At 64.4% G+C, this 25,334-nt stretch overlaps 2 protein-coding genes and 1 long non-coding RNA gene across 8 annotated transcripts; 2 read left to right on the top strand and 1 right to left on the bottom strand.

Annotated features, from left to right (window-relative positions):
• Positions 1-1,573: 1,573 nt before the first annotated feature.
• NOXA1 (NADPH oxidase activator 1) lies at positions 1,574-17,320 on the top strand. Its single transcript, XM_064366072.1, has 15 exons — positions 1,574-1,750; positions 4,145-4,227; positions 7,697-7,805; positions 8,421-8,555; positions 8,771-8,878; positions 10,508-10,564; positions 10,795-10,820; positions 11,330-11,435; positions 14,573-14,618; positions 14,749-14,807; positions 14,962-15,116; positions 15,240-15,354; positions 15,459-15,573; positions 15,704-16,719; positions 16,959-17,320. The coding sequence occupies exons 1-14, from the start codon at positions 1,574-1,576 to the stop codon at positions 15,838-15,840; spliced, it is 1,428 nt and encodes a 475-aa protein (XP_064222142.1). The 3' UTR covers positions 15,841-16,719; positions 16,959-17,320.
• On the bottom strand, positions 16,013-22,354 carry ENTPD8 (ectonucleoside triphosphate diphosphohydrolase 8). 5 transcript variants are annotated; one of them, XM_064366054.1, is made up of 11 exons: positions 22,300-22,330; positions 20,737-20,810; positions 19,687-19,832; positions 19,494-19,611; positions 18,743-18,893; positions 18,453-18,612; positions 18,109-18,339; positions 17,662-17,925; positions 17,064-17,174; positions 16,560-16,694; positions 16,015-16,478 (listed from the first exon to the last, which is right to left on the bottom strand). In XM_064366054.1, exons 3-11 carry the CDS (start codon positions 19,810-19,812, stop codon positions 16,287-16,289), a joined length of 1,488 nt encoding a protein of 495 aa, XP_064222124.1. In that variant the 5' UTR covers positions 19,813-19,832; positions 20,737-20,810; positions 22,300-22,330; the 3' UTR covers positions 16,015-16,286. The 5 variants fall into 5 exon arrangements, with proteins under 5 accessions (XP_012300654.2, XP_012300653.2, XP_064222124.1 ...); XM_012445231.3 differs by lacking the exon at positions 22,300-22,330 and having other exon boundaries at positions 16,013-16,478; positions 17,064-17,120; positions 20,737-21,056; XM_012445230.3 differs by lacking the exon at positions 22,300-22,330 and having other exon boundaries at positions 16,014-16,478; positions 19,494-19,557; positions 20,737-21,056.
• On the top strand, positions 17,618-19,131 carry LOC110568400 (uncharacterized). Of its 2 annotated transcripts, XR_002478680.2 has the most exons (3): positions 17,618-17,794; positions 18,079-18,162; positions 18,518-19,131. It is a non-coding gene; the product is annotated as an uncharacterized LOC110568400 (long non-coding RNA). The 2 variants fall into 2 exon arrangements; XR_010338697.1 differs by having other exon boundaries at positions 18,079-19,131.
• Positions 22,355-25,334: the final 2,980 nt, after the last annotated feature.

Below are 25,334 nucleotides of genomic sequence, written 5' to 3'. Positions count from 1 at the left end.
CGAGTATCTGGGATTACAAGTGCCCGCCACCATGTCCAGCTAATTTTTGCATTTTTAGTAGAGACAGGGTTTCACCATGTTGGCCGGGCTGGTCTCAATCTCCTGACCTCGTGATCCGCCCACCTCAGCCTCCCAAAGTGCTGGGATTACAGGTGTGAGCCACCGTGCTGAGCCAGTATTTGGTGTTTAAAAAAAAAAAAAAAAAATCCCCACGGAAACGTCTCCTCCTTTCCTGCTTGACGTGGGCTACGACTCTCTGGGAACGAGCCTCCCCAGCAAGAGGGGACACTTTGACCCTCAGATTTTGACAATCGGTGCTTTCAAGAAGAAAGACTGATCAAAAGCGGGGCAAATGAGAACGAAAAATCATTTATCTGAGCAACGCAAAGCGGTTTTAAACTGCGGGCCCGGAGAGCCTGGTGTTGAGCGCCAGGACGCACTTACAACGCAGCCGCGGCCCTCGCTAGCTGAGCGCGGAACTCGCACTGCGGCGCAGGCTCCGGGCTGAGGACGCGCAGCCGCGGCCGGTCGCGAGCCAGGCCCCGCCCACGACCCGTGAGCACTCCAGGGCCACGTTCGGGCCACCCGCTCTGCGACGGGTTCCCCTCCCGGGACTCGCCGGAGCCTCCGTCTCGTTCTCCGGCGCACCTGGTGACCCGGCCGCCCTCGGCCTCTGCCTGAGTAAACCCACCGGGCACCGCGTTCTGACCCGTTTCATGATTTCGGGTCGACAACCCACGGGACCCAGGGCCGGCGACAGGAAGCCGGGCTCCCCCGGGCGCCCCGTCCTGGGCCCGGGAGCGCGGAGGGAGCGGGCCCCGCGGGACGGGCCGGCAGGACGCGGGGTAGGCTCGGCGCCCGGGCGTCCGGCTCCCCGGAGCCTCCGCAGCGGGGCCCTGAGGGAGAGCGCGCCTTCCCGCCCCATCGGGGCCTCAGTTTCCCCGCCCCGGCTCGCTCCCCGCCGCGGCCCCCACCTCAGGACGCGCACGCGGCGCGGCCCCGCTCTGCCCTCGGCGCCCAGGCCGCCCACCTGGCCCGCGCGGCCCGGAGTCGCTCACCTGCGGAGCCGGGGCCGCCCCACACCGTCCACGCCCGGCGCGGAACCTTGGCCCGACCGCAGCGGCTGGCCGGGAGCACTTTCTCCGGCGCACCGAGGCCAACGCGGGCGGGGCGGAGAAGCCGGGCGCACAAAGCTCCCGGCGGAAGTCCGGCCGGGGCGGGGCCCAATGGGTGGAGGGCGTGGCCTGATGCGGGGTGGGCGTGACCTCGTTGAGTGGGGGCGTGTCCAGGAGGTATCGGGCGGGGCGGGGCCTGAGGGCTGGTGGGGGCGGGGCCGCGCCTAGTGGAGGCGTGGTCAGGAGGTCCCGGGGCGGGGGGTGTGGCCCTACCGGGAAGGGGCGGGCGCCGGCCGCCAGGGGGCGCCGCGGGGCAGGAGGTCGCACCTGCGCCTGGCGCCCGCTCCTCTGCCCGCCACCGAAGCCCCGCAGCCCCGCGCCGCCGCCTGGACTCGGCCGGGCCTCTCCGCGGGATCCCGGCCCCTCCTCGCGCGCCGCCTTCCGCCGCGGGGGCCGCCATGGCCTCGCTGGGGGACCTGGTGCGCGCCTGGCACCTGGGCGCGCAGGCCGTGGAGCGCGGGGACTGGGCCCGCGCCCTGCGCCTCTTCTCGGGCGTCCCGGCGCCGCCCGCCAGGCTGTGCTTCAACGCGGGCTGCGTGCACCTGCTGGCCGGGGACGCCGAGGCCGCGCTGCGGGTGAGCCGGGCGGGGGAGGCCAGTGCGGGCGACGCCTCCGCCTCTAGCCCCTGGGGGTCGCCCTGCCGCCCCGGCCCGGCGAACGCTCCCGCCGGTGGGAGCCGAGCGGCCTGGGCCGCACCGGAGCCGGGCGGGGTCGGGCTGAGGGAGAGGCCCGGGCGGAGGGTGACTCACACCGGGAAGCGGGAAGCCGTTGGGCTGGGTGAGGCGCGGGGGGCCGCCTGCCCCAAGCGGAAAGCGCCGCGCCCGTGGTCGAGGCCGGGAGGCCGGGTCGGGCTCCTCATCCGGGCCCTCGGCCGCCCCCCACCCCCGGCCTGTTCCGGGGGTGCTCCAGGCGAAACGGTCCGGATCCCGGGGTGCGGCGGCCGAGGCCCTGCACGGAGCCCGCTGCCCTTCCCGCCCGCCCGCGTTCCGGGGCGCCTGTTCCTGCCCCCCGCCCCTCAGTCCCGAGCGCCCCGCAGAAGCAGGCAGGTGCCCACCCTGTTGAAGGCTCGGTGACAGCAGCGATGGAGAGGGAACCGCGCGCTGGGGAGGGTCTCCACGCCCCTGACCCGCAACATATACCCCTTGGAGGAGACCCCCCTCTCACAGCTGCTTACGAATTTACAGTCACCTCCACAGAAATTTCGTCTTTTCTTTTTAAAGACGGAGTCTTGCTCTGTCTCCCAGCTGGAGTGCGGTGGTGCTACCTGGGTTGAGGGGAACCTCCGCCTCCCGGGTTCAAGCGATTCTCCTGCCTCAGCCTCCCTGGTAGCTGGGATTACAGGCGCCCACCACCACGGGGCTCATTTTATATTTTTAGTGGAGACTGGGTTTCACCATGTTGGTCAGGCTGGTCTTGAACTCCTGATCTCAAGTGATCCACCCACCTCGGCCCCCCAAAGTGCTGGGATTACAGACGTGAGCCACCTTGCTCAGCCCACAGTGATTTCATTTTAAAATGTTATCCAAGAAAGGGAATGCAATCACTGGACACCAGGTGGTTTAGCAATGAATCCTACGTTCAGGGCCGACGCAGTCACCTGGTGCTCATATGCACGGTTTCTCTACAGAGAAGGGACGCGGTTAGAGTCAATACGACTGACCACAACATATGCATAGTAGGAATATGGGGACTTGGAAAAGCAGACGGAACGGCTATGATTAATAAAGCCGATCACCTGCCGGGCAGGCCACGGTGCAGAGCGTGTCACTGGAACTGCCGCTCTCAGCAGGAGCCTTGCGTGATGTTTGGGGCAGACGGGCTCTGCCGGCCTGAGCGGCCAGCCTACGTGAGTCGCTCAGCCACCACAATTCACAGCTGTGTGAACTCAGTTCAACAGCAAGCCTCACTCAGCCAGGTTTGTGAGAGTGAGACCACAGCACCCTCCCTGTCACACACATTTCACTGATGGCTACAGTCTCATTCAGAACATACAAAGTCCTCTGAGTCTGGTTTAAGGAAGAGCTGTACTTTACGCACAGACAAACCCATTAAAACATCTGTGTTGTTCTTTCTGATTCTATCAGATATCTAGTGTGTCATTTTGCATGAACTATGAAAAAAGGATTTTTATTTGTTTATTTTTTGAGACAGAGTCTCGCTCTGTCTCCCAGGCTGGAGTGCAGTGGCACGATCTTGGCTCACTGCAACCTCTGTCTCCTAGGTTCAAGTGATTCTCCTGTTTCAGCCTCCTGAGTAGCTGGGATTACAGGCACGTACCACTACACCCAGCTAATTTTTGTAGTTTTGGTAGAGACAAGGTTTCACCACGTTGGCCAGGCTGGTCTTGAACTCCTGACCTCAGGCGATACGCCCATCTCTGCCTCCCAAAGTGCTGCGATTACAGACGTGAGCAACCGCGCCCAGCCTGTAATGAAGTTCTTAACTGGTGACTCTGGAATCTGGGCTGTGTCATCTCATCTCCAGTGACAGCCAAGGTCGCCTGAGGTCAGGATTGGAGAATCACTTGCACCTGGGAGGCGGAGGTTGCAGTAAGCCGAGATCGTGCCACTACACTCCAGCCTGGGCGATAGAGTGAGACTCCATCTCATAAAAAAGGATTTTTAAAAGACAAAAATGTTGCATAACCCCATTCCCCAGAAGTGACTATTATTAACATACTGGAACATTGTTTTCTGGCCTCTGTCCTTGTGCTCATGGTGAACAAATCGGTGTCAGCAGCACCTCCATGAGCTCTGCACCCTGGGCAGGTTGGGGTTGGGTGGGCCGCCTGAGTGGTGACAGCCCTGCCCAGGCAGGGACCCCAAAGGCCGCTGGACAGGTGTAGGGGGGCTGTGGGGGCTCCCCAGGGACTGATGGAATTCTGTGGCCCTGTCACTGATACACGGGGTCTGTGATGCTGCATGACCAGGTTACAAACCTGGGCATTCTGTGGGCATTTCTGTCCCCAGGCATTTGACCAAGCAGTGACCAAGGACACGTGCATGGCCGTTGGCTTCTTCCAGCGAGGAGTGGCCAACTTCCAGCTGGCGAGGTGAGCACAGGGGCGCCTTGTTCCTTCTCTGACGGCCCTTTGTCCCCCTGCAGAGTCCAATCCCGCACTCCCTCCTCCTCCCTCTCCACCGGCTCCCTTCCTTGCCCACCCCCTCCTCCGTGGTTCCTGGCTTCAGGGAAACCTGGCCAGAGACTCTGGCCCTCCCCTCTGCTCAGCGCCACCCTCGGACACGAGTGGTCGGGTCCTCACTGCCTGCCTGGGCTCTCTGCACTGCGTTCCTTCCTAGAGGAGGAATGAGGGAAGGGCAACCATGGGATGCAGGCCAGGCCCTGCCTCGGCCTCTGCCCGATGCTCTGAGGCCCATGCCAGGAGGGCAGGCTCTGCGGGGAAGTGGATCAAATCCTGAAAGACTTGCAATCCTGAAATGTCAAAATCCCTGAAGTCTAAAATCCCAAACATATAAAAATCTAGAAAAAATAATTAAAATTCTCTAAAACAAATTTATTTACTTTTTTTTTTTTTTAATTTTGAGACAGAGTCTCGCTCTGTCGCCCAGGCTGGAGTGCAATGGTGCAATCTCGGCTCACTGCAACCTCCGCCTCCTGGGTTCAAGCGATTCTTCTGCCTCAGCCTCCCAAGTAGCTGGGATTACAGGTGTGTGCCACCATGCCCGGCTAATTTTTCTAGTTTTAGTAGAGATACGGTTTCACCTTGTTGCCTAGGCTGGGGTCTCGAACTCTTGACCTTGTGATCCGCCCGCCTCTGCCTTCCAAAGTGCTAGGATTACAGGCATGAGCCACTGTGCCCGGCCTATTTACTTTTTTTTAATAGAGATTTATTTCAGAAACATAAAAACATGACTGAACCCTTCATCGGCCAATAAAATAGGCAAAAATAACATCCATACATATTTTTTCAAGCACAAACTCATGCACGTTAGTGACAGGCTCACAGGCGTGAGAGCCACCAGCAGATGAACTGTGATCATGATGAGCTGGGCCAGGAGGGGAACTCGCACGCATGTAGGAGGTGAGACGGGGAACACGTGTGTGTAGGAGGTGAGACGGGGAACACACGTGTGCATAGGTGAGATGGGGAACACACATGTGCACAGGAGGTGAGATGAACACACGTGTGCGTAGGAGGTGATACAGGGAACACACGTGTGCGGAGGTGAGACGAACACGTGTGCATAGGTGAGATGAGAACACGTGTGCGTAGGAGGTGAGATGAGAACACGTGTGCGTAGGAGGTGAGATGAGAACACGTGTGCGTAGGAGGTGAGATGAGAACACGTGCGTAGGAGGTGAGATGGGAACACGTGTGCGTAGGAGGTGAGATGGGAACACGTGTGCGTAGGTGAGATGGGAACACGTGTGCGTAGGAGGTGAGATGAGAACACGTGTGCATAGGTGAGATGAGAACACGTGTGCGTAGGAGGTGAGATGAGAACACGTGTGTGTAGGAGGTGAGATAGGGAACACACGTGCGTAGGAGGTGAGATGGGAACACACGTGGGTGTAGGAGGTGAGACGGGGAACACGTGTGCGTAGGTGAGATGAGAACATGTGTGCGTAGGAGGTGAGACGGGGAACTCGTGTGCGTAGGAGGTGAGATGAACGTGTGCGTAGGAGGTGAGATGAACACGTGGGTGTAGGAGGTGAGAAGGGGAACACACGTGCGTAGAAGGTGAGATGGGGAACACACGTGGGTGTAGGAGATGAGACGGGGAACACGTGTGCGTAAGAGGTGAGATGAACACGTGGGTGTAGGAGGTGAGACGGGGAACACGTGTGCGTAGGAGGTGAGATGAACACGTGTGTGTAGGAGGTGTGATGGGGAACACACATGCTTAGGAGGTGAGATGGGAACACACATGGGTGTAGGAGGTGAGACGGGGAACACGTGTGCGTAGGTGAGATGAGAACATGTGTGCGTAGGAGGTGAGACGGGGAACACGTGTGCATAGGAGGTGAGGGGGAACTCGTGTGCGTAGGAGGTGAGATGAACGTGTGTGCAGGAGGTGAGATGGGAACACGTGTGCGTAGGAGGTGAGATGAGAACACGTGTGCGTAGGTGAGATGAGAACACGTGTGCGTAGGAGGTGAGATGAGAACACGTGTGCGTAGGAGGTGAGATGGGAACACGTGTGCGTAGGTGAGATGAGAACACGTGTGCGTAGGAGGTGAGATGAGAACACGTGTGCGTAGGAGGTGAGATGGGAACACGTGTGCGTAGGTGAGATGAGAACACGTGTGCGTAGGAGGTGAGATGAGAACACGTGTGCGTAGGAGGTGAGATGGGAACACGTGTGCGTAGGAGGTGAGATGGGAACACGTGTGCGTAGGTGAGATGAGAACACGTGTGCGTAGGAGGTGAGATGAGAACACGTGTGCGTAGGTGAGATGAGAACACGTGTGTGTAGGAGGTGAGATAGGGAACACACGTGCGTAGGAGGTGAGATGGGAACACACGTGGGTGTAGGAGGTGAGACGGGGAACACGTGTGCGTAGGTGAGATGAGAACATGTGTGCGTAGGAGGTGAGATGGGGAACTCGTGTGCGTAGGAGGTGAGATGAACATGTGTGCGTAGGAGGTGAGATGAACACGTGGGTGTAGGAGGTGAGAAGGGGAACACACGTGCGTAGAAGGTGAGATGGGGAACACACGTGGGTGTAGGAGATGAGACGGGGAACACGTGTGCGTAAGAGGTGAGGTGAGATGAACATGTGTGCGTAGGAGGTGAGATGGGAACGTGTGCGTAGGTGAGATGAGAACACGTGTGCATAGGAGGTGAGATGGGGAACACACGTGGGTGTAGGAGGTGAGACGGGGAACACACATGTGCATCAGAGACTGCAGCTGGTGGCTGTGTGCACCTGGCTTTATAACTGGAGTCATCAAAACACTAAGATGAACAGCCCGTCTTCTCACAAGCTCCGTCAGACGCAGGGGCCACCACACATGCAGCCGCCCAGAGAGGCAGGGTCTCAAGCCAGTTTATCTTTCCGAAAGGCAGAGGAACAGAAAGGCTCTTCCTTTACTGGGGAAGTCTTGGCCTTTGGAATTTTGACTTCAGGACTGTGCCTTTCTGGATTAGGGTCCAGCCCCCTGGGGCAGCCTCACCTTCAGATCAGCAGGGGAAGGCTGCCTGGAGGAGGTGAGTTTCCTCCCAGCGAGGCTTGAGGCTTGGAAGGAGGCTGAGTTTGCAGGGGGAGCCCCCACAGGGTGGGGAGGGGGCTGAGAAGCAGGAGGGAAATAACCAGGGCACTGCACAGTTCAGAAGAGAGGTGGGGGGTGGGCGGGGGCGCAGTCTGGGCTGAGAAAAGTCGAACCCCAGCACACGGTGACCCCGCATCCGCTCAGCGCCCACCGGACCTGAGTGTGCAGACCTGGGCACCCCACTGCCCTCCCCCAGGTCTCCTCGGAGGCAGAGGGAGGGGGAGGCTGGGGCGGGGCTGGGTGCGAAAGCTGCCCTGCACTGCTGAGGGACCCTGACTGCCCACAGGTTCCAGGAAGCTCTGTCTGACTTCCAGCTGGCCCTGGCACAGCTGAGGGGCCACGCTGCCATCGACTACACACAGCTGGGCCTGCGGTTCAAGCTGCAGGCCTGGGAGGTGAGGGGGCAGGGCTCGCTGTGCTGCATGCTGTGGGCGTCCAAGCGCGGTGGCACCGTCACTGGAGGGCCCTCGGGCAGGGGAGCGCCTCTGGCTGAGGCTCTTGGTGCCATGGAACCCCTTGGCCACTCCATGACCTGCAGGAGGGTTCTGGTGGCAGTGAAGATGGGGGAACCCCCATCTTATGCCATTTCAGGCCACCAGGGGTGGCTCTACCCTGGAGAAGGGCAGAGGCGAAAGGCTGCAGGGTGGGCAGGATCAGGCAGGGGGTCGTGCCCACCGTCCACTGTGTGCCCTTTCCTGGCTGCCTGGAACATGTTGGCTCCAAGGGAGGGGCACTGAGAGGCCCCCAGCAGCCCCCAGGAGATGCGCTGCCCTGAAGCCTCATGGGATTAGCATTGTCTTAGGATGCAAAAATGGAAGGGAGAGCCCACTGGGTAAGGGGTCTCGAGTCAGGGTTAAAGCCGGGGCCGGGGGGCAGGCGGTCCAACAGCCCAGGGCATAGAATGGTGCAGGGGAGGGGCGGGGGGGAGGGGGGAGGAGTTGGGTGGGGGGGCCGGGGGAGGGGCCGGGTGGGGGGTCAAGCCCCTGCCATCCCCTTGGCCTCGCTCCCAGGTGCTGTACAATGTGGCATCAGCACAGTGCCAACTGGGGCTCTGGACAGAGGCGGCCAGCAGCCTAAGGGAGGCCACGTCCAACTGGCCAGAGGGGTCCCTGAATGGCCTGGAGTCAGCTCTGGACCAAGTGCAGGTGAGGAGTGCTGTGCTGGGTCTACCCAGCCCCTCAAGACCAGCTTCCTGAGCTGAAGAAGCTTCCAGAGGGAGGTGCCCCAGTGCCCAGTTTTGGGGGCCAGGCGGAGGCTTCACATGGCCTGCGGGAAGGGGGCGGGGGCCCACGTGGCCCCTCCTGCTGCAAGGCCTGGGTGGTCAGCCAGTCGGCATCTGCTGGACGCCCACCCTCTCCAGAGACGGAGCTTGCTGCCGCCCAGGCAGGTGCCCAGGGGCGAGGTCTTCCGGCCCCACCGGCGGTACCTGGACCATCTGGAGCCCGTGGATTTCCTGGGCAAGGCCAAGGTAAAGGTGCAGGGCGGCGTCCCGGGCATCACAGCTGGTGCTGAGCCCTCAAACTGTGTTCCCAGGGACATGGGGGTGCAGCCCAGGCCACCACAAAGACCAGGAGGGTGGGGAGTGGGCCCACAGCCATCCGCAAGCTGTGCCCAGAGTGGGGGGCGGTGCTGTGAACTTGGAGGCGGAGCCCACTAGAGCCAGCTGCATGGAGGGGGCTTCCACTCTCCCAGCAAGGACCCTGCGGTGCCACCCCCACCCAGCCTTGGCCACAGCCACAGCCTCACATTCTCCCAGAGTCTCCGTGTCCTCCCAGAGTCCCCATGTCCTCCCAGAGTGTCCCCTCGTCCTCCCAGAGCCCCCCGCGTCCTCCCAGAGTGCCCCCATGTCCTCCCAGAGTCCCCCCGTCCTCCCAGAGGCCCCCACGTCCTCCCAGAGTCCCCCCGTCCTCCCAGAGGCCCCCACGTCCTCCCAGAGTCCCCACGTCCTCCCAGAGTCCCCCGTCCTCCCAGAGGCCCCACGTCCTCCCAGAGCCCCCCGCATCCTCCCAGAGTCCCCGCGTCCTCCCAGAGTCCCCCGTCCTCCCAGAGCCCGCCCCCATCCTCCCAGAGCCCCCCGCGTCCTCCCAGAGTCCGCCCCCATCCTCCCAGAGCCCCCCCCATCCTCCCAGAGCCTGCCCCCATCCTCCCAGAGCCCGCCCCCGTCCTCCCAGAGCCCCCCGCGTCCTCCCAGAGCCCGCCCCCATCCTCCCAGAGCCCCCCCATCCTCCCAGAGCCCCCCCGTCCTCCCAGAGTCCCCCGCGTCCTCCCAGAGCCCCCCGCGTCCTCCCAGAGCCCCCCGCGTCCTCCCAGAGCCCCCCGCGTCCTCCCAGAGCCCCCCATCCTCCCAGAGCCCCCCGCGTCCTCCCAGAGCCCGCCCCCGTCCTCCCAGAGCCCCCCGCGTCCTCCCAGAGCCCCCCGCGTCCTCCCAGAGCCCCCCGCGTCCTCCCAGAGCCCCCCATCCTCCCAGAGCCCCCCATCCTCCCAGAGCTCCCCGCGTCTCTCTGCAACCCTTTGTGACTTTGTGTCTCCCTGTGTCTCTGCCACAGATAGCCAGGTCTCTCGGGGGCTCGGGCTGCAGTCTGACGGTCTGGGCCATGTCACGCCCACACTTGGGTCAGGGCCAGACAGAACTCCTAAAGTCAGAGGAATGGGGAGCTGCTCACCCCCAAAGGCAGGGGGCCAAATGTGGTGGAGAAGAACTCTGGGGGGCGGCGACGGGGTCACCTTGGCTGGCCACACCCCGTCGGTCACCTGCACTTGCACCTGTGTGGCCGGATACAGCCACCCAGAGCGGGAGGCCTAGGGGTGCACGAAGCAGGGCTCTGACCTGTGTTAATGCATCAACCTGGAGTCCGCGTGTCACAGTGGAGGGCTGTTTATAAGAAAAAAGTATTTTTAAAGTTGTACTAAAATTGTTAACATTGCCAGCAGACGCTTGGTTTTCCCCTCCACGGTGGCCTGGCAGACACGGGCCAGGTGTGGGCAGCCATCGCCCAGCCCCCGGGAGACTCAGAGCGGCAGGGGGTGGTGGAGCGGGCTGCGGGGAGCCACCCTCGCCGGCCGCTGACCCCTGACCCAGCGCCCCCATCCCTGCCAGGTGGTGTCCTCTGCCATCCCTGACCAGCGCCGGGCCGTCCGCCTGCAGCAGCCGCAGGTGGGTCTGCGGCCCCTCAGGCCCCTGCCTGGCCTCACCCAGCTCTGTGGGAAAGAAAATGCCACACACAAGCTCCAGGCCCTCCCAGGGCCCCAAAGTTCCTCTGCTGGGAGGTGTGGGGTGCCCGTCCCATCCCTGTGTGAGACCTGGAGAAACTGTCTTCGGGGTTCAGGAGGAGGGAGGGCAGCCCTGACCCTAAACCAGAGCAGGCTGGCGCTTTGTGTCCACAGGGAGCGGGAGTGAACCGTGATGCCAGGTAGGAGGGGCCAGCTGGGCCCCGAGAGCGCCTCCCTTTCCTGCTGGGCAGAGGACCTCCGCGTGGGGCCACTCCGGGCCGGGCACAGGACGGCATGACATGTTTCCAGACGGAGACTGTCTGGGGCCCAGAGCTTGGGAAGGGGAGCCCAGTTTCTCTCTCTGCCCCTTGTCCTGCCCCCGGCTCCACCTCCCCTAAAACTGCCCCTTAGGGAGGTGGGGGCACCTGGGCCTTGGGGGTGGCACTGGGAGGCAGCCGAGACCCACAGGGGCACCGTGACTGCCCGCAGCACCAAAGGCCGGGGAGCAACCTCTGGAGGCGGCCCAGCCCCCCAGGGGACCCCCAAACACAAACGGGGCTACAGAGACAGCCGGGGCCCCAGGTGTCCTGGGGGTGAGGGACAGAGCAATCCCTGGAGCTGCACCTCCAGCCTGCCTTTCACGAGGCACGGCCGGGCACAGGAGAGCACTGAGATGGGCAGGGCCTGAGAGCCGCCCTCCTCTCCCCAGCACCCCCGTCAGGGACTCTGCAAGAGCTGGCACCCAGCAGGGAGCCCTCCATTCAGAGACAGAGGTCAGTGCTGACTGCTGCACGTTGGCTGCCTACCGAGAGCAGGTGCGTGGACGGGGCCGCTCCCCACTTGCGGTCGGAGCTCCTGTTGCATCCTCAGGCCGGGGACCACAGACCCAGCACAGGGCAGAGGGAGCAGCTCACTGGGGTTCGACGGGGCCAGCCAGGTGGGAGGGTGCCCAAATCAGGGCACGTGGTAAACGTCCAGCCCGCACAGGGGCCGGGGACTGGGTCCTGAGCTTCCTGGGGTCACTGGGGAGCCCACCCACCTGCAGCTGCCGCCTCAGTGGGCCTGGGGGGATGGGCTGCTCCCTGCTGGTGACAGGCAGCCTCTAGGCCTACAGGGACCCAGCCCCATCCTGAGGCAGCCCACTTGTGGCCGGGGCTCTGAATTCAACTCCTGTAGGCTGCCTGCAGGGCGATGGCTGGGCACACAGGCCGCACCCTTGCCCGTGGGCTCTGCTAGGGTGGTGTCGGCCTCCAGCACCTGACGCCCCATCCCAGCACCTGACCGCCCCGTCCCAGCACCTGACCGCCCCGTCCCACCACCTGACCGCCCCGTCCCAGCACCTGACACCCCGTCCCAGCAACTGACCGCCCCGTCCCACCACCTGACGCCCCGTCCCACCACCTGACCGCCCCGTCCCACCACCTGACGCCCCGTCCCACCACCTGACCACCCCGTCTCACCACCTGACGCCCCGTCCCACCACCTGACCGCCCCGTCCCAGCACCCGGACGCCCCGTCCCACCACCTGACGCCCCGTCCCACCACCTGACCGCCCCGTCCCAGCACCCGACCGCCCCGTCCCAGCACCCGACCGCCCCGTCCCAGCACCTGACCGCCCCATCCCACCACCTGACGCCCCGTCCCACCACCTGACGCCCCGTCCCACCACCTGACCGCCCCGTCCCACCACCTGACGCCCCGTCCCAGCACCTGACCGCTCCGTCCCAGCACCTGACCGCCCCGTCCCAGCAACTGACCGCCCCGTCCCACCACCTGACGCCCCGTCCCACCACCTGACCGCCCCGTCCCACCACCTGACGCCCCGTCCCACCACCTGACCGCCCCGTCCCACCACCTGACGCCCCGTCCCAGCACCTGACGCCCCGTCCCAGCACCTGACGCCCCGTCCCACCACCTGACCGCCCCGTCCCAGCACCCGGACGCCCCGTCCCAGCACCTGACGCCCCGTCCCACCACCTGACCGCCCCGTCCCACCATCTGACCGCCCCGTCCCAGCACCCGGACGCCCCGTCCCACCACCTGACGCCCCGTCCCACCACCTGACGCCCCGTCCCACCACCTGACGCCCCGTCCCAGCACCTGACCGCCCCGTCCCAGCAACTGACCGCCCCGTCCCACCACCTGACGCCCCGTCCCACCACCTGACGCCCCGTCCCACCACCTGACCGCCCCGTCCCACCACCTGACGCCCCGTCCCAGCACCTGACCGCCCCGTCCCACCACCTGACCGCCCCGTCCCACCACCTGACGCCCCGTCCCACCACCTGACCGCCCCGTCCCACCACCTGACGCCCCGTCCCACCACCTGACGCCCCGTCCCACCACCTGACCGCCCCGTCCCACCACCTGACGCCCCGTCCCACCACCTGACCGCCCCGTCCCAGCACCCGGACGCCCCGTCCCACCACCTGACCGCCCCGTCCCACCACCTGACGCCCCGTCCCACCACCTGACCGCCCCGTCCCACCACCTGACGCCCCGTCCCACCACCTGACGCCCCGTCCCACCACCTGACCGCCCCGTCCCACCATCTGACCGCCCCGTCCCAGCACCCGACCGCCCCGTCCCAGCACCCGACCGCCCCGTCCCAGCACCCGACCGCCCCGTCCCACCACCTGACCGCCCCGTCCCACCACCTGACCGCCCCGTCCCACCACCTGACGCCCCGTCCCACCACCTGACGCCCCGTCCCAGCACCCGACCGCCCCGTCCCAGCACCCGACCGCCCCGTCCCAGCACCCGACCGCCCCGTCCCACCACCTGACGCCCCGTCCCACCACCTGACGCCCCGTCCCACCACCTGACGCCCCGTCCCAGCACCCGACCGCCCCGTCCCACCACCCGACCGCCCCGTCCCACCACCTGACGCCCCGTCCCACCACCTGACGCCCCGTCCCACCACCCGACCGCCCCGTCCCACCACCCGACCGCCCCGTCCCACCACCTGACGCCCCGTCCCACCACCTGACGCCCCGTCCCAGCACCCGACCGCCCCGTCCCACCACCTGACCGCCCCGTCCCACCACCTGACGCCCCGTCCCAGCACCTGACCACCCCGTCCCACCACCTGACGCCCCGTCCCACCACCCGACCGCCCCGTCCCACCACCCGACCGCCCCGTCCCAGCACCCGACCGCCCCGTCCCAGCACCCGACCGCCCCGTCCCAGCACCCGACCGCCCCGTCCCAGCACCTGACGCCCCGTCCCACCACCTGACCGCCCCGTCCCAGCACCTGACGCCCCGTCCCACCACCTGACGCCCCGTCCCACCACCCGACCGCCCCGTCCCACCACCCGACCGCCCCGTCCCAGCACCCGACCGCCCCGTCCCAGCACCCGACCGCCCCGTCCCAGCACCCGACCGCCCCGTCCCAGCACCTGACGCCCCGTCCCACCACCTGACCGCCCCGTCCCAGCACCTGACGCCCCGTCCCACCACCTGACCGCCCCGTCCCACCATCTGACCGCCCTGTCCCAGCACCCGACCGCCCCGTCCCAGCACCCGACCGCCCCGTCCCAGCACCTGACGCCCCGTCCCAGCACCTGACCGCCCCGTCCCAGCACCTGACCGCCCCGTCCCAGCACCTGACCGCCCCGTCCCACCACCTGACCGCCCCGTCCCACCACCTGACGCCCCGTCCCACCACCTGACGCCCCGTCCCACCACCTGACGCCCCGTCCCACCACCCGACCGCCCCGTCCCACCACCCGACCGCCCCGTCCCACCACCCGACCGCCCCGTCCCACCACCTGACGCCCCGTCCCACCACCTGACGCCCCGTCCCACCACCTGACGCCCCGTCCCACCACCCGACCGCCCCGTCCCACCACCCGACCGCCCCGTCCCACCACCCGACCGCCCCGTCCCACCACCTGACGCCCCGTCCCAGCACCTGACCGCCCCGTCCCACCACCTATGCTTCCCTCACAGAGGCCCGAGACGGAGCAAGATGGCAAACCGGCTCCTCTGTCCCCAGGTATGGGGGTCCCCAGCGGCAGCGTCCCCAGGCGAGGAGGAAGCTGCTGGTGCACGGTGCCCGCTGCTCCCCCCCCACACAGGGCTTGATTTGGTGGGAGAGTTTGCATCAGTCTTGCTCTGTCCTGCAGGGCCGCCGGCAACGGGGGCGCCTGGCCCCAGCCCCTCTGAGGACCCAGCAGCTGCTGGGGTAAGAGGCTCCGACGCTTCACCTATCAGCCACCGGAGGGAGGCCGAGGCCAAGCCATCCGTCAGAATCAAGCCTTGCAAGCCCCTCCCCCCGCGCCCAGCCTGTGCCCACACCCCTAGGGCTGAAGACGGCCATCCCTCTCTCCTGGCCACAGGAAGCAGGTGCGGGGTGCGCTGAGCCGCTGGTGACTGTCACCGTGCAGTGCGCCTTCACCGTGGCCCTGAGGGCGCGAAGAGGAGCCGACCTGTCCAGCCTGCGGGCACTGCTGGGCCGGGCTCTCCCTCACCAGGCCCAGCTGGGACAACTCAGGTGCGGGTGGGCTCTGCGGGCACCGCCCTGGCTGAGGCAGCTGCTGGGAGAGGGCGTGGCAGAGGCCACTGTCCTCCCTGCAGGCCCCACCCACGCAGCCCCCTCTGAGGAATCTCTTTGCAGTTACCAAGCCCCCGGTGAGGGTGAGCGCTGGGTCCCCATCACTGGGGAGGAGTCACTGCAGAGGGCCTGGCTGGACGCGGCCGCCAGCCCCCGGGGGCTGCAGCTGCAGTGCAGGGTGAGGCGAGGGTGGGATGGGGCAGAGGCGGGGACATCCTGACGGGCGGTAGGGGCCCCTCCTCCCAGTGTTGGCCCGCCCTGCAGCCCACGCTTCTGCTGCAGGGAGCCGGGGGCAGGCCGGTCCTCTACCAGGTGGTGGCCCAGCATGGCTACTCAGCTCAGGGGCCAGAGGACCTGGACTTCAGACAGGGGGCCACGGTGGACGTCCTGTGTGAAGGTAGAGTGGGCGTGGCACTGGGGCACCCGGGGCGTGGGGGGCTCGGGGCTCGGCCTGTGCCGTGAGCAGACGTGGCACCCAGAGGCCGCACCCGGGCGACGCCCTGCAGAGCCCACCTTCCCCCTTGCAGTGGACCAGGCGTGGCTGGAGGGCCACTGTGACGGCCGCGTCGGCATCTTCCCCAAGTGCTTCGTGGTTCCCGCTCGCCCTCGAATGCCGGGAGCCCCCGGCCGCCTGCCCCGGTCCCGGCAGGGAGATCAGCCCTAGCAATGCTGTGTCCACAACGGTTTTAATAAAAGCAGCACCCCACTGCGGTCCAACCCTCCAAGGGGGTGTGGGAGGCCAGCCTGGCCCAGGAGGAGACCCCCGGCCTGGACTCTGTCCGTCTGCTCAGACCACAGCAAGGAGAGCAGGGTCCAGGCGGGGCGGCTCCCTCCCCTCCGCCCCAGCCGCCCCTCCCGAGGCCCCTGCAGCCACACAGCCTGGAGGCGTCGCAGTCCTGACTGCCCATGCAGAAAGGCACCCAGGGCCCTGGAAGCCCAGTGGGGAGGGCCCAGGGACGCCGGGAGGGAAGGCCACACAGCACCCCGAGGGTGCCCCAGAGGTGGCTGTCACCTGACCGTGGCAGAGACACACAGCAAGGCCCCACGGCGCTCGGGGCGTCGGAAACCGACGGCATCCGGGGCACAGCTGCCTGAGGGTTCTGCTCCCTGCTAATCCTGCACCCAGAAGAGCTGAACCGCGGCAGCCCCCAGCACCGCCACCAGGGTCAGCACCAGGAACACCACTGTGGCCACCCAGACGCTGTAGCTCTCTGCCCGCCACTGAGCTGGCGCCTCGGCCGGGATCATCCCGGTCAGGTTCAGCATGTAGCCCAGCGTCCAGCCGATGTCGACGCCGCCCGCCTGCGGGACACACAGCTGCTCAGGGCTGCAGGGCGGCCACCCCGGGGCCACACCCCGCCCACGCCCTGGGGAGGCGGTCACCTGCTTTCGGAACTGGATGCTGGGCCATGTCTCCTCACTGAAGCCGTAGCCGTCTCGCAGAAGAGTGAGGATGTACAGGCCCGAGGCACAGTAGTCACGCAGCCAGCGGTCCTGGCCAGGGTAGCTGGCCTCCACCTGGGGCGCAGGAGGCCGAGGCCAGGTGAGGGCCCCGATCCCTGGTCACGCGGGGACCGCCCATCTGCCCTGGCCAACCTGGGCACCCAGACGAGAGGGGGTGCTGGGCAGTGGCAGAGGCCCCTTCCCGCTGTCCCCGTGGGGCTCCAGCGACCAGCCAAGTGGTGCGGGGTGCAGCCCTCTCAGCAGGCCAGAGGCCGGGCCCAGCTGCAGCCGTGGCCCCAGCCTCCTACCTGGAGCTGTCCTCTGCCCGTGCCTCCCCAGCCCTGCCGGCCACTCTCCCCAGAATGAGGCTCCAGCATCCTGCCCGGGGTAGCCCTGCACCCTCAGGAACCCTCACTGCAGTCAGGGAGCGCAGGGCCCACCCACCAGCTTCCAGGACCTCTGGCAGAACTCCCAGACGGTGGCGTTGGCGGTGCTCAGGGGCTGCCCGGAGGTGAGGTTCAGAAAGTCGAGCGTGTAGTAGAAGCTGGAGAAGGCCTGGGCGGGAGGGGAGGCGGCTGTGGCCACGCGGGTCAGACCCCACCCACCCGGGCTCCCAGAGCCCCCAAGGGCCAGCCTAGGCCTCTCCTGGGCCTGCGGGAGTTAGGCAGGCACCAAGGGCCCCCACAAGGAAGCCAGGACCCCGGGGCGGGGGCGGCGTGGGTGTTCGCGTGGGGCGGGGTCGGCGTGGGTGCTCACGTAGGGGCGGGGTCGGCGTGGGTGCTCGCGCGGGGCGGGGTCGGCGTGGGTGCTCGCGTAGGGGCGGGGTCGGCGTGGGTGCTCGCGCAGGGGCGGGGTCGGCGTGGGTGCTCGCGCAGGGGCGGGGGCGGCGTGGGTGCTCGCGCAGGGGCGGGGGGCGGCGTGGGTGCTCGCGCGGGGCGGGGGCGGCGTGGGTGCTCGCGTGGGGCGGGGGCGGTGTGGGTGCTCGCGTGGGGTGGGGGCGGCGTGGGTGCTCACGTGGGGCGGGGGTGGCGGGGGTGCTCACATAGAACTGGCCCCGTACTGGGGGCTGGTAGACCCCATCGAAGGCACAGTCCTCCTGACCCTGGCAAGCGGAGAAGTTGAAAAGTTCCTGGATGGCTGAGACACAGGCCCCTGGGTTGCCTGTCCCTTCAACTGTAAGATTCTGGGGAAGGCCCAGGGGAGGTGTGGTGTCGACACAGGGTGACTCGTACAAGGGGGCCAGGGCCAGCGTGGTCTGGTAGCCGCTGAGGTAGCATGGGTGACGGAGCAGGGCAGCCGGGTGGCTCTGCAGAGGACAGGGAGGCCTGAACACCAGCCCCATACCCGCAGCCCCGTGCATCCTGGGCCCAATGACCCACGCCGGCCCCATAGCCCTGTGCACCCTCCCTGGGTCCAGACCACCCATGCCAGCCCCGTGCCCATAGCCCTGTTCCCTCAGCCCCGTGCGCCCTCCCCCCGGCCGGCTGACCTGCACCAGCCCAACAAGGAGCCTGCTCAGCATCTGGTCCCGTCCGAAGCAGAGGTAGCTGTGTGTGTAGACGCTGTAGTCGGAGCCGTAGAGGCGGAAATCGGCCTGCGTGCTCTTGTCCGAGATGGGGCCCCCGGGCACGAAGGTGATCTGGGTGGAGGCCCCCCCCATGTCCAGGGCGCCCACCAGCGTCTCCTCTGGAGGCCGGATCCATTCCCCAGTGAAGGAGTACTGGGCACAGAAGGGGGCACTCAGCCCAGAGCAGCCACTGGGACCCGCCCTGGTCGCCAGCCCAACATCGGCCGCTCGCAGACCAGCCCCCGCCCTCAGGCTGCCTGTGGCACCTTGACCAGCGTCCCCAAGCCGTAGTTGACGGTGATCCAACCAAAGGCACCTTCGTCTTGCCCAGTCAGGAGCTCGGCACCCCAAAAGTCCACAGGAGACCGGCCCAGGACCTGGCTGACTGCTGCAAAGATGTCCTTGGCCTGAGAGCTATTCTTCTGTCTGGACACAGAGGACCAGGGGCTGAAGCTGGCTGGAAGCCTGGGCCCGGCCCCAGCCTGCCTGCCACGAGGGTTGAGACCACAACTCCTACAGCCACTCCGCGTGGGTGCCAGGGCCATGCCCGCCTCACCTCAGCAATCTCATGCCAGCTGTGGCCCCCAGGAACGTGGGTGTTTTCCGATGCTGGGCCTCTGGGATCAGGACCAGCGCCTCCTCCAGGCAGCCCTGCAGGCTCTCACCGGCCTGTGCCGGGTCCGAAGCATAGGAGGAGATTCCAGGGCCTGGAACACACCCGGGGACAGAGCTCCAGACTCTACAGCCTGGCTGGGCTGAAAGGCAGCCCCCAAAGACGTGACCACCACCTGACCCCTGGTATGGCCACCAGCCAAGGGCTGCCTGGCTGGAGGAGGCAGGAAGGTCCTTAACCCGGAGCCTCTGGAGGGGGTGCGGCCCCGTCCACACGTTGTTTTCATTCTTCTAGAATGCTGGGAAATAAACAGCTGTGGTTCAAGCCTCCAATTTGTGGTAATTTGTTACTCGAGCCCCCAAAAACAAATTCGGGGTGCAGGCACCCCTGTGGCTACCAGTCTTGGCCGCCAGCACCGCATGGTGCCAGGGTGGGGAGCACCAGGGGCCAGAGAGGGTCAGGGCCGGAGGCAGCAGACGCAGGGCAGACCCGGGGCCAGGCCGTGAGAATCGGGATCAGGCAGGGAGGTCCCCAGAGTGCCACCCGTTGACCTGGGCTCCGGCCCAGCACCCATGCCTGGCGTGTGACCTTGGCCAGGTCATTTAGCCCCTCCAAACCCTTTCCACGCAGCTGGGAATCCCAGCCAGGCAGCAATGGCGGGTCCCTGCCCCGGGCCGTGGAACTGCCCACTGACCTTCCACCTGGCAGGCCAGGGCCTGGCTGACCACACCCGTGCCGTTCTCTTTGTCCGCCGGCCACTGATACAGGAAAAGGGACGTGTGGGAGGAGCCGGCGTCAAACACAATCCCAAACTGGGGAGACAGTGGGGTGAGTGGAAGGCGGCACCCGTGGGCCCAGCCCGGCCTCCCCTGCTGGCGGGGACGCACCTTGGTGTTGGCGGGCAGGAGCACGCTGGCAGCCTCCACCAGGAGGAGAATGAGTGCGGTGAGGCCCGCGACCCCCGAGGCCCCCAGCAGGGCCATGAAGACCTGCTCCTTCCGGGATAGCCCCATGGCAGAGGTGGGACTGGTTCCTGTGAGGGGGCGGCCGTGAGCACCCAGGCGGCACTCAGCGTCCCCACCCTGCCCTCCAGAGGCAAGGGCTTCGCTCCCCGTCTCCCTGGAGACCCACCCCTGGAGAGCCACTGCCTTAGAGGCAGTCCTGGGGCTCAGACAGCCTCCCACGGTCAAGGACCACTCTCTGGGAGCCACGCCTGCTGGGAGTGCCATGGGCATCAGAGGGGCCTGTGGGGGGCAGCAGGAGCCTCTTCAGCCCCAGCAGGATCCAAGTAGCCCCCTTGGACCCCCTCAGATGGGACTGGGGAGCTGCCCCCACCATGTGGCGGGGTTACCCCGTGTCCCCCCGCTTTGCCGCACCTCTCCTGTGCCCCAGCTGCAGCGTGCACTGGGGTCCCAGGGCTCTGCCTCCTCTCTGTGGCCCCACCCCAGGCTCTCCCAGGGTGGAGGTTTCTCTCTGGAGCCCTGAGGGGGCTCCCTGGGACTAGTGGGCTGCAGGGGAACCCAGGGTGAAGCCAGTCACCCTAGGAAGCAGCTTTCAACCGAAGGCCAAGCTCAGGGCTTCTTAACACGGTTTCTCTGGAAATCCAGCCCTAGAGGCGCCTCTCATCTGACTCTGCACCTTCTTACCTGGTGCCAGATGACCCCTGGGCAGGAGGTGGACCCAGGAATGCTGTCTGAGAGGCCTGAGCTCCTCCAGCTCTGTGGCTGAGGTACCCACCTTCTCCTCTGCCCTGATGCCCAGCGAGGGGTCTCAGCTCTCAAACTACCCCAGGCTGATCCTGTGTCCCTCACAGCCCGGAGGAGGGGTCAAAGCCCGAAAATGCCCTCCAAGGGAGGTCCTGGCACCTGAACCCAAGGGCCTGTGTCCTATCGTGTCCCCAGAAAAGTGGCAGCTGCGGGTGCTGCCCTGATCCCGACCTGGGGCTCCTGGGCACGTGGAAAGTGGGACACGCTTTGGGTCCTCACACAATTCTCTGTGTAGGGATTTAAGCCTGTTTTAAGGAGAGAAGATAACAGAGGCTCAGAGAGGACAGGTGGCCAGTCTGTGTTTCCAACCGGCACCCAGGCCACAGGCCACCTCATAGGACAAACGGGTGATAGGGGCCAGGAACACAGGGACCGCACACCCAGAAGATGTAGCCACCCGAGATCCCCAGGCCTGAGCCTCCGGGTAGGCAAAGAGGATGGGGCAACTCCCCCACACTCACAAAACCCCCCAGACCAGAACAGCCCCCGGACCAAAACAGCCCCCTAGACCAGAACAGATCCCCCCAGACCAAAACAGTCCCCCAGACAAAACAGCCCCCCCAGACCAGGACAGCCACCCAGACCTGGACAGTTCCCCAGACCAAAACAGCCCCTCCAGACAAGAACAGGCCCCCAGACCTGGACAGTCCCCCAGAAAAGAACAGATCCCCCAGACCTGGACAGCCACCCAGACCAAAACAGCCCCCCAGACAAGAACAGATCCCCCCAGGCCAAAACAGTCCCCCAGACAAGAACAGACCCCCCAGACCAAAACAGCCCCCCAGACAAGAACAGATCCCCCCAGGCCAAAACAGTCCCCCAGACAAGAACAGACCCCCCAGACCAAAACAGCCCCCCAGACAGGAACAGACCCCCCAGACAGGAACAGACCCCCCAGACCAGGGCAGCCCCCCCAGACCAGGGCAGCCCCCCAGACCAGGACAGCCCCCCAGACCAGGGCAGCCCGCCCCCCAGGCCAGCCCCCCAGACCAGGGCAGCCCCCCAGACCAGGACAGCCCCCCAGACCAGGGCAGCCCCCCAGACCAGGACAGCCCCCCCAGACCAGGGCAGCCCCCCAGACCAGGGCAGCCCCCCAGACCAGGGCAGCCCACCCCCCAGGCCAGCCCCCCAGACCAGGACAGCCCCCCCAGACCAGGGCAGCCCCCTAGACCAGGGCAGCCCCCCAGACCAGGACAGCCCCCTAGACCAGGGCAGCCCCCCAGACCAGGGCAGCCCACCCCCCAGGCCAGCCCCCCAGACCAGGACAGCCCCCCAGACCAGGACAGCCCCCCAGACCAGGGCAGCCCCCCAGACCAGGGCAGCCCCCTAGACCAGGGCAGCCCCCCCAGACCAGGGCAGCCCCCCAGACCAGGACAGCCCCCCAGACCAGGGCAGCCCGCCCCCCAGGCCAGCCCCCCAGACCAGGGCAGCCCCCCAGACCAGGGCAGCCCCCCAGACCAGGACAGCCCCCCAGACCAGGGCAGCCCCCCAGACCAGGACAGCCCCCCCAGACCAGGCCAGCCCCCCAGACCAGGGCAGCCCCCCAGACCAGGGCAGCCCCCCAGACCAGGGCAGTCCCCCAGACCAGGCCAGCCCCCCAGACCAGGGCAGCCCCCCAGACCAGGCCAGCCCCCCAGACCAGGGCAGCCCCCCAGACCAGGACAGCCCCCCAGACCAGGGCAGCCCCCCAGACCAGGGCAGCCCACCCCCCAGGCCAGCCCCTCGGCGCCTCACCTGGGCCCACCTGGAAGCGGCAGGAGGCAGCTGCTCGGGCGCGTCTGTGTCCGGCGCACCTGGCGTCAGCCTCTCCCTGCCCCTGGGGTGGGACGGGGCGGCGGGCGCTGCGCTGCGCACCTGGCTCCGAGGCCCGCGCCCAGGCCGCCCGCCCTGCACCCCCGCGTCCCCACCCGCCCGCGGGGCCCCCACGGCCGCGACAGCGCCCCCGCCCCGGGCCCGGACTTTGCCCCCGCGCCGCGCCGCCCGGGCAGGTCGGAGTCAGGTGACCCCGAGGGCCGGGCCCGGGGCGGGGGCGGAGGCGCCTGCAGCCCCCGCGCCGTCGGCCGTTTTCCAGTTACAGACACTCCGCGTTTCCGGGCTCGCCGAGGTCGCGGGGCCGCCGCCGGGGTCCCGGCCTCTGCGGGGCGCCGCGCTGGGGGGCCGGGCGCGGTCTCGGCTCACCGCGACCTTCTGCGCCCGGGTTCGAGCGAGTCCCCTGCCTCAGCCCCCCGAGCAGCTGGGACCTCAGGCGCCCGCCGCGCCCGGCTCATGTTTGTGTTTTAGCGGAGACGGGGTTTCACCGTGTTGGCCAGGCTGGTCTCGAACTCTTGACCTCGTGATCCGCCCGCCTCGGCCTCCCAAAGTGCTGGGATGACAGGCGTCAGCCACCGCGCCCGGCCCCTAAAAGAAGGTTTTATTAATATATTGATCATTTGACAAAAATGTGACCAGAGGCTTGTAGGAACATAACTTTGTATTTCCCTTAGGAGCGGTAATTTAGTATTCACTAATTTAGTGTTTGCGGCAACTTTACAGCACGTAACTGCCATGGGTAATGAGAACCAAACGTATTTGTGGAGGATTTTTGCAGCTGTATTCAACAAAGATTTGTAGTTTTCTTTTTGAGTCCTGTTTTCTGTATGGCGATAATGCTGGGCTTATAAAATGAGTCTGGGAAGTTGTCCTTCTATTTTGTAGAAGGGATTGGAAGAATGTGTATTAAATTTCTTCTGTAAATATTTTGTATAATTTGGTGGTAAAACCATCTGAGCCAGACTTTTCTTTGCAGAAAGGTTTTAAAGTACAAATTCCGTTTCTTTAATAGTTTATGGGATGGTTCGGGTCACCTAAGTTGCTAAATGTATGTGAATACAATCATTCATAGTACTTCCTGGTTATCCTTTTAGTACCTGTAGGGTCTGCAGTGATAACCCTCCCGCTCCTCATAGGGCGGTTCGTGTCCGCTCTCTCCTCGGTGTTGCCAGCTGGAGGTCTATCAATTTCATTCTTTCAAAGAACCAGCTTTTTGTTTCATGATGTTTCCTTTTTGAATTATTTTAATTCTCGCGTGTATTTCCTTTCTTCTGCTTGATTTAAGCTTATATTGCTCCTCCTTTTCTGTTTCTTAAGGCAGAAGGTTATTCTCTCGAACCTTTCTTTCTTTCTAATGTAAGCGTTTGTGCTATAAATTTCCCTCTAAGCACTGTTTAGCTATCTCAATTTTTGATATGTTGTATTTTCATTTTATTCAGTTTAAAATATGTTTGAAGTTTCATGAAACTCCCTCTTTGATCTACGGATTATGTTATTTAGGATTGTGTTATTTAATTTCCAAGTGATTGGACGCTTTCCTGATACCTGTTATTCATTTCTAGTTTAATTTCTAATTTCATCATGGTCAGAGAACGTAGTTTATGACTTTGATTTTTTTTTTGAGACGGAGTTTCACTCTCGTCGTCCAGGCTGGAGTGCAGTGATGCCATCTCGGCTCAGTGCAACCTCTGCCTCCCAGGTTTGAGTCATTCTCCTGCCTCAGCCTCCTGCGTAGCTGGGATTACAGGCCTGAGCCACCACGCCCAGCCCACTTACTCTTTTAATCTTTATTCGGTCGTTCAGATGGGATAATCTCTGCTGAGATGTCTCCGAGTTCACTGACCCTTTCCTCCGCCACCGCCGTTCTGCTACTGAGTCTGCTCAACGAAGTTTTGTTTTTCAGTTTTGGTTATTGCGTTTTTTTGGTTCTAAAATTTTCATATGATTCTATTTATTTGCCGAGGCTTTCTTTTTTCTTCTTTTTTTGTTTTTTGAGACAGCACCTCACTCTGTAACGCAGGCTGGAGTGCAGTGGCAGGATCGTAGCTCACTGCAGCCGTGAACTCCTTGGCTCAGGCAGTCCTCCCTCCTGAGCCTCCCAAGTAGCTGGGACCACAGGCACGCAGGCGGCACTGTGCACAGTTGATTTTTGTTTCTTTAGCAGAAATGAGGTTTCACCATGTTGCCCAAGATTCTTTCAAACTTCTGTGCTCAAGTGATCCATGCGCCTCGGCCTCCCAGCGTGCTAGGATTACAGGTGTGAGCCACCGTGCCCAGCCTTTGCTGAGACTTTCTATTCTAACATTTTAAGTGCTCACGATGGCTCAGTTGGGCACTACTATAATAGCTAATTTAACGTCTTCAGGCATCCCAGCACTTTGGGAGTCCAGGGCAGGAGGATCACTTGAGGCCAGGAGTTCAGGATCAGCCTGGGCAACATAGTGAGACTTTGACTCTACAAAAAAATTTTTTTAAAAAATTAGCTGGGCATGTGGTGCTACTTGCCTGGGGGTCAGCTACTCGGGAGGCTGAGGCAGGAGGATCACTTCAACTCAAGAGTTCAAGGCTACAGTAAGGATTATGCCAAAGCACACCATCCTCGGTGACGAGCAACACCTTATCCCCCCAAATAAAGTTTAAATGAGTAAAATTAAAAAAAAACAATTTTGTCAGTCTTTGTCATTTCAGCACATTCTCAATCTCCGTGTCTGCTGACGGCCTCTTCCCTGCTGGCCAGGATTCTCACAGCTCTTTGGGTGCAGAGGAATTATGGTTTGTAATTTTTTTTTTTTTTTTGAGACAGAGTCTCTTTCTATTGCCCAGGCTGGAGTGCAATGGTGTGATCTCAGTTCACTGCAACCTCTATCTCCCAGGTTCAAGTGATTCTCCTGCCTCAGTCTCCCCAGTAGCTGGGGTTACAGGCACACACCACCAGGCCTGGCTAACTTTCCTATTTTTAG

Source organism: Aotus nancymaae, unplaced genomic scaffold, assembly GCF_030222135.1.
Source record: "Aotus nancymaae isolate 86718 unplaced genomic scaffold, 86718_ANA_hifiasm-v0.15.2.pri h1tg000063l, whole genome shotgun sequence".
Taxonomy (NCBI): domain Eukaryota; kingdom Metazoa; phylum Chordata; class Mammalia; order Primates; family Aotidae; genus Aotus; species Aotus nancymaae.
This window is presented reverse-complemented; position numbering and strand designations above follow the sequence as displayed.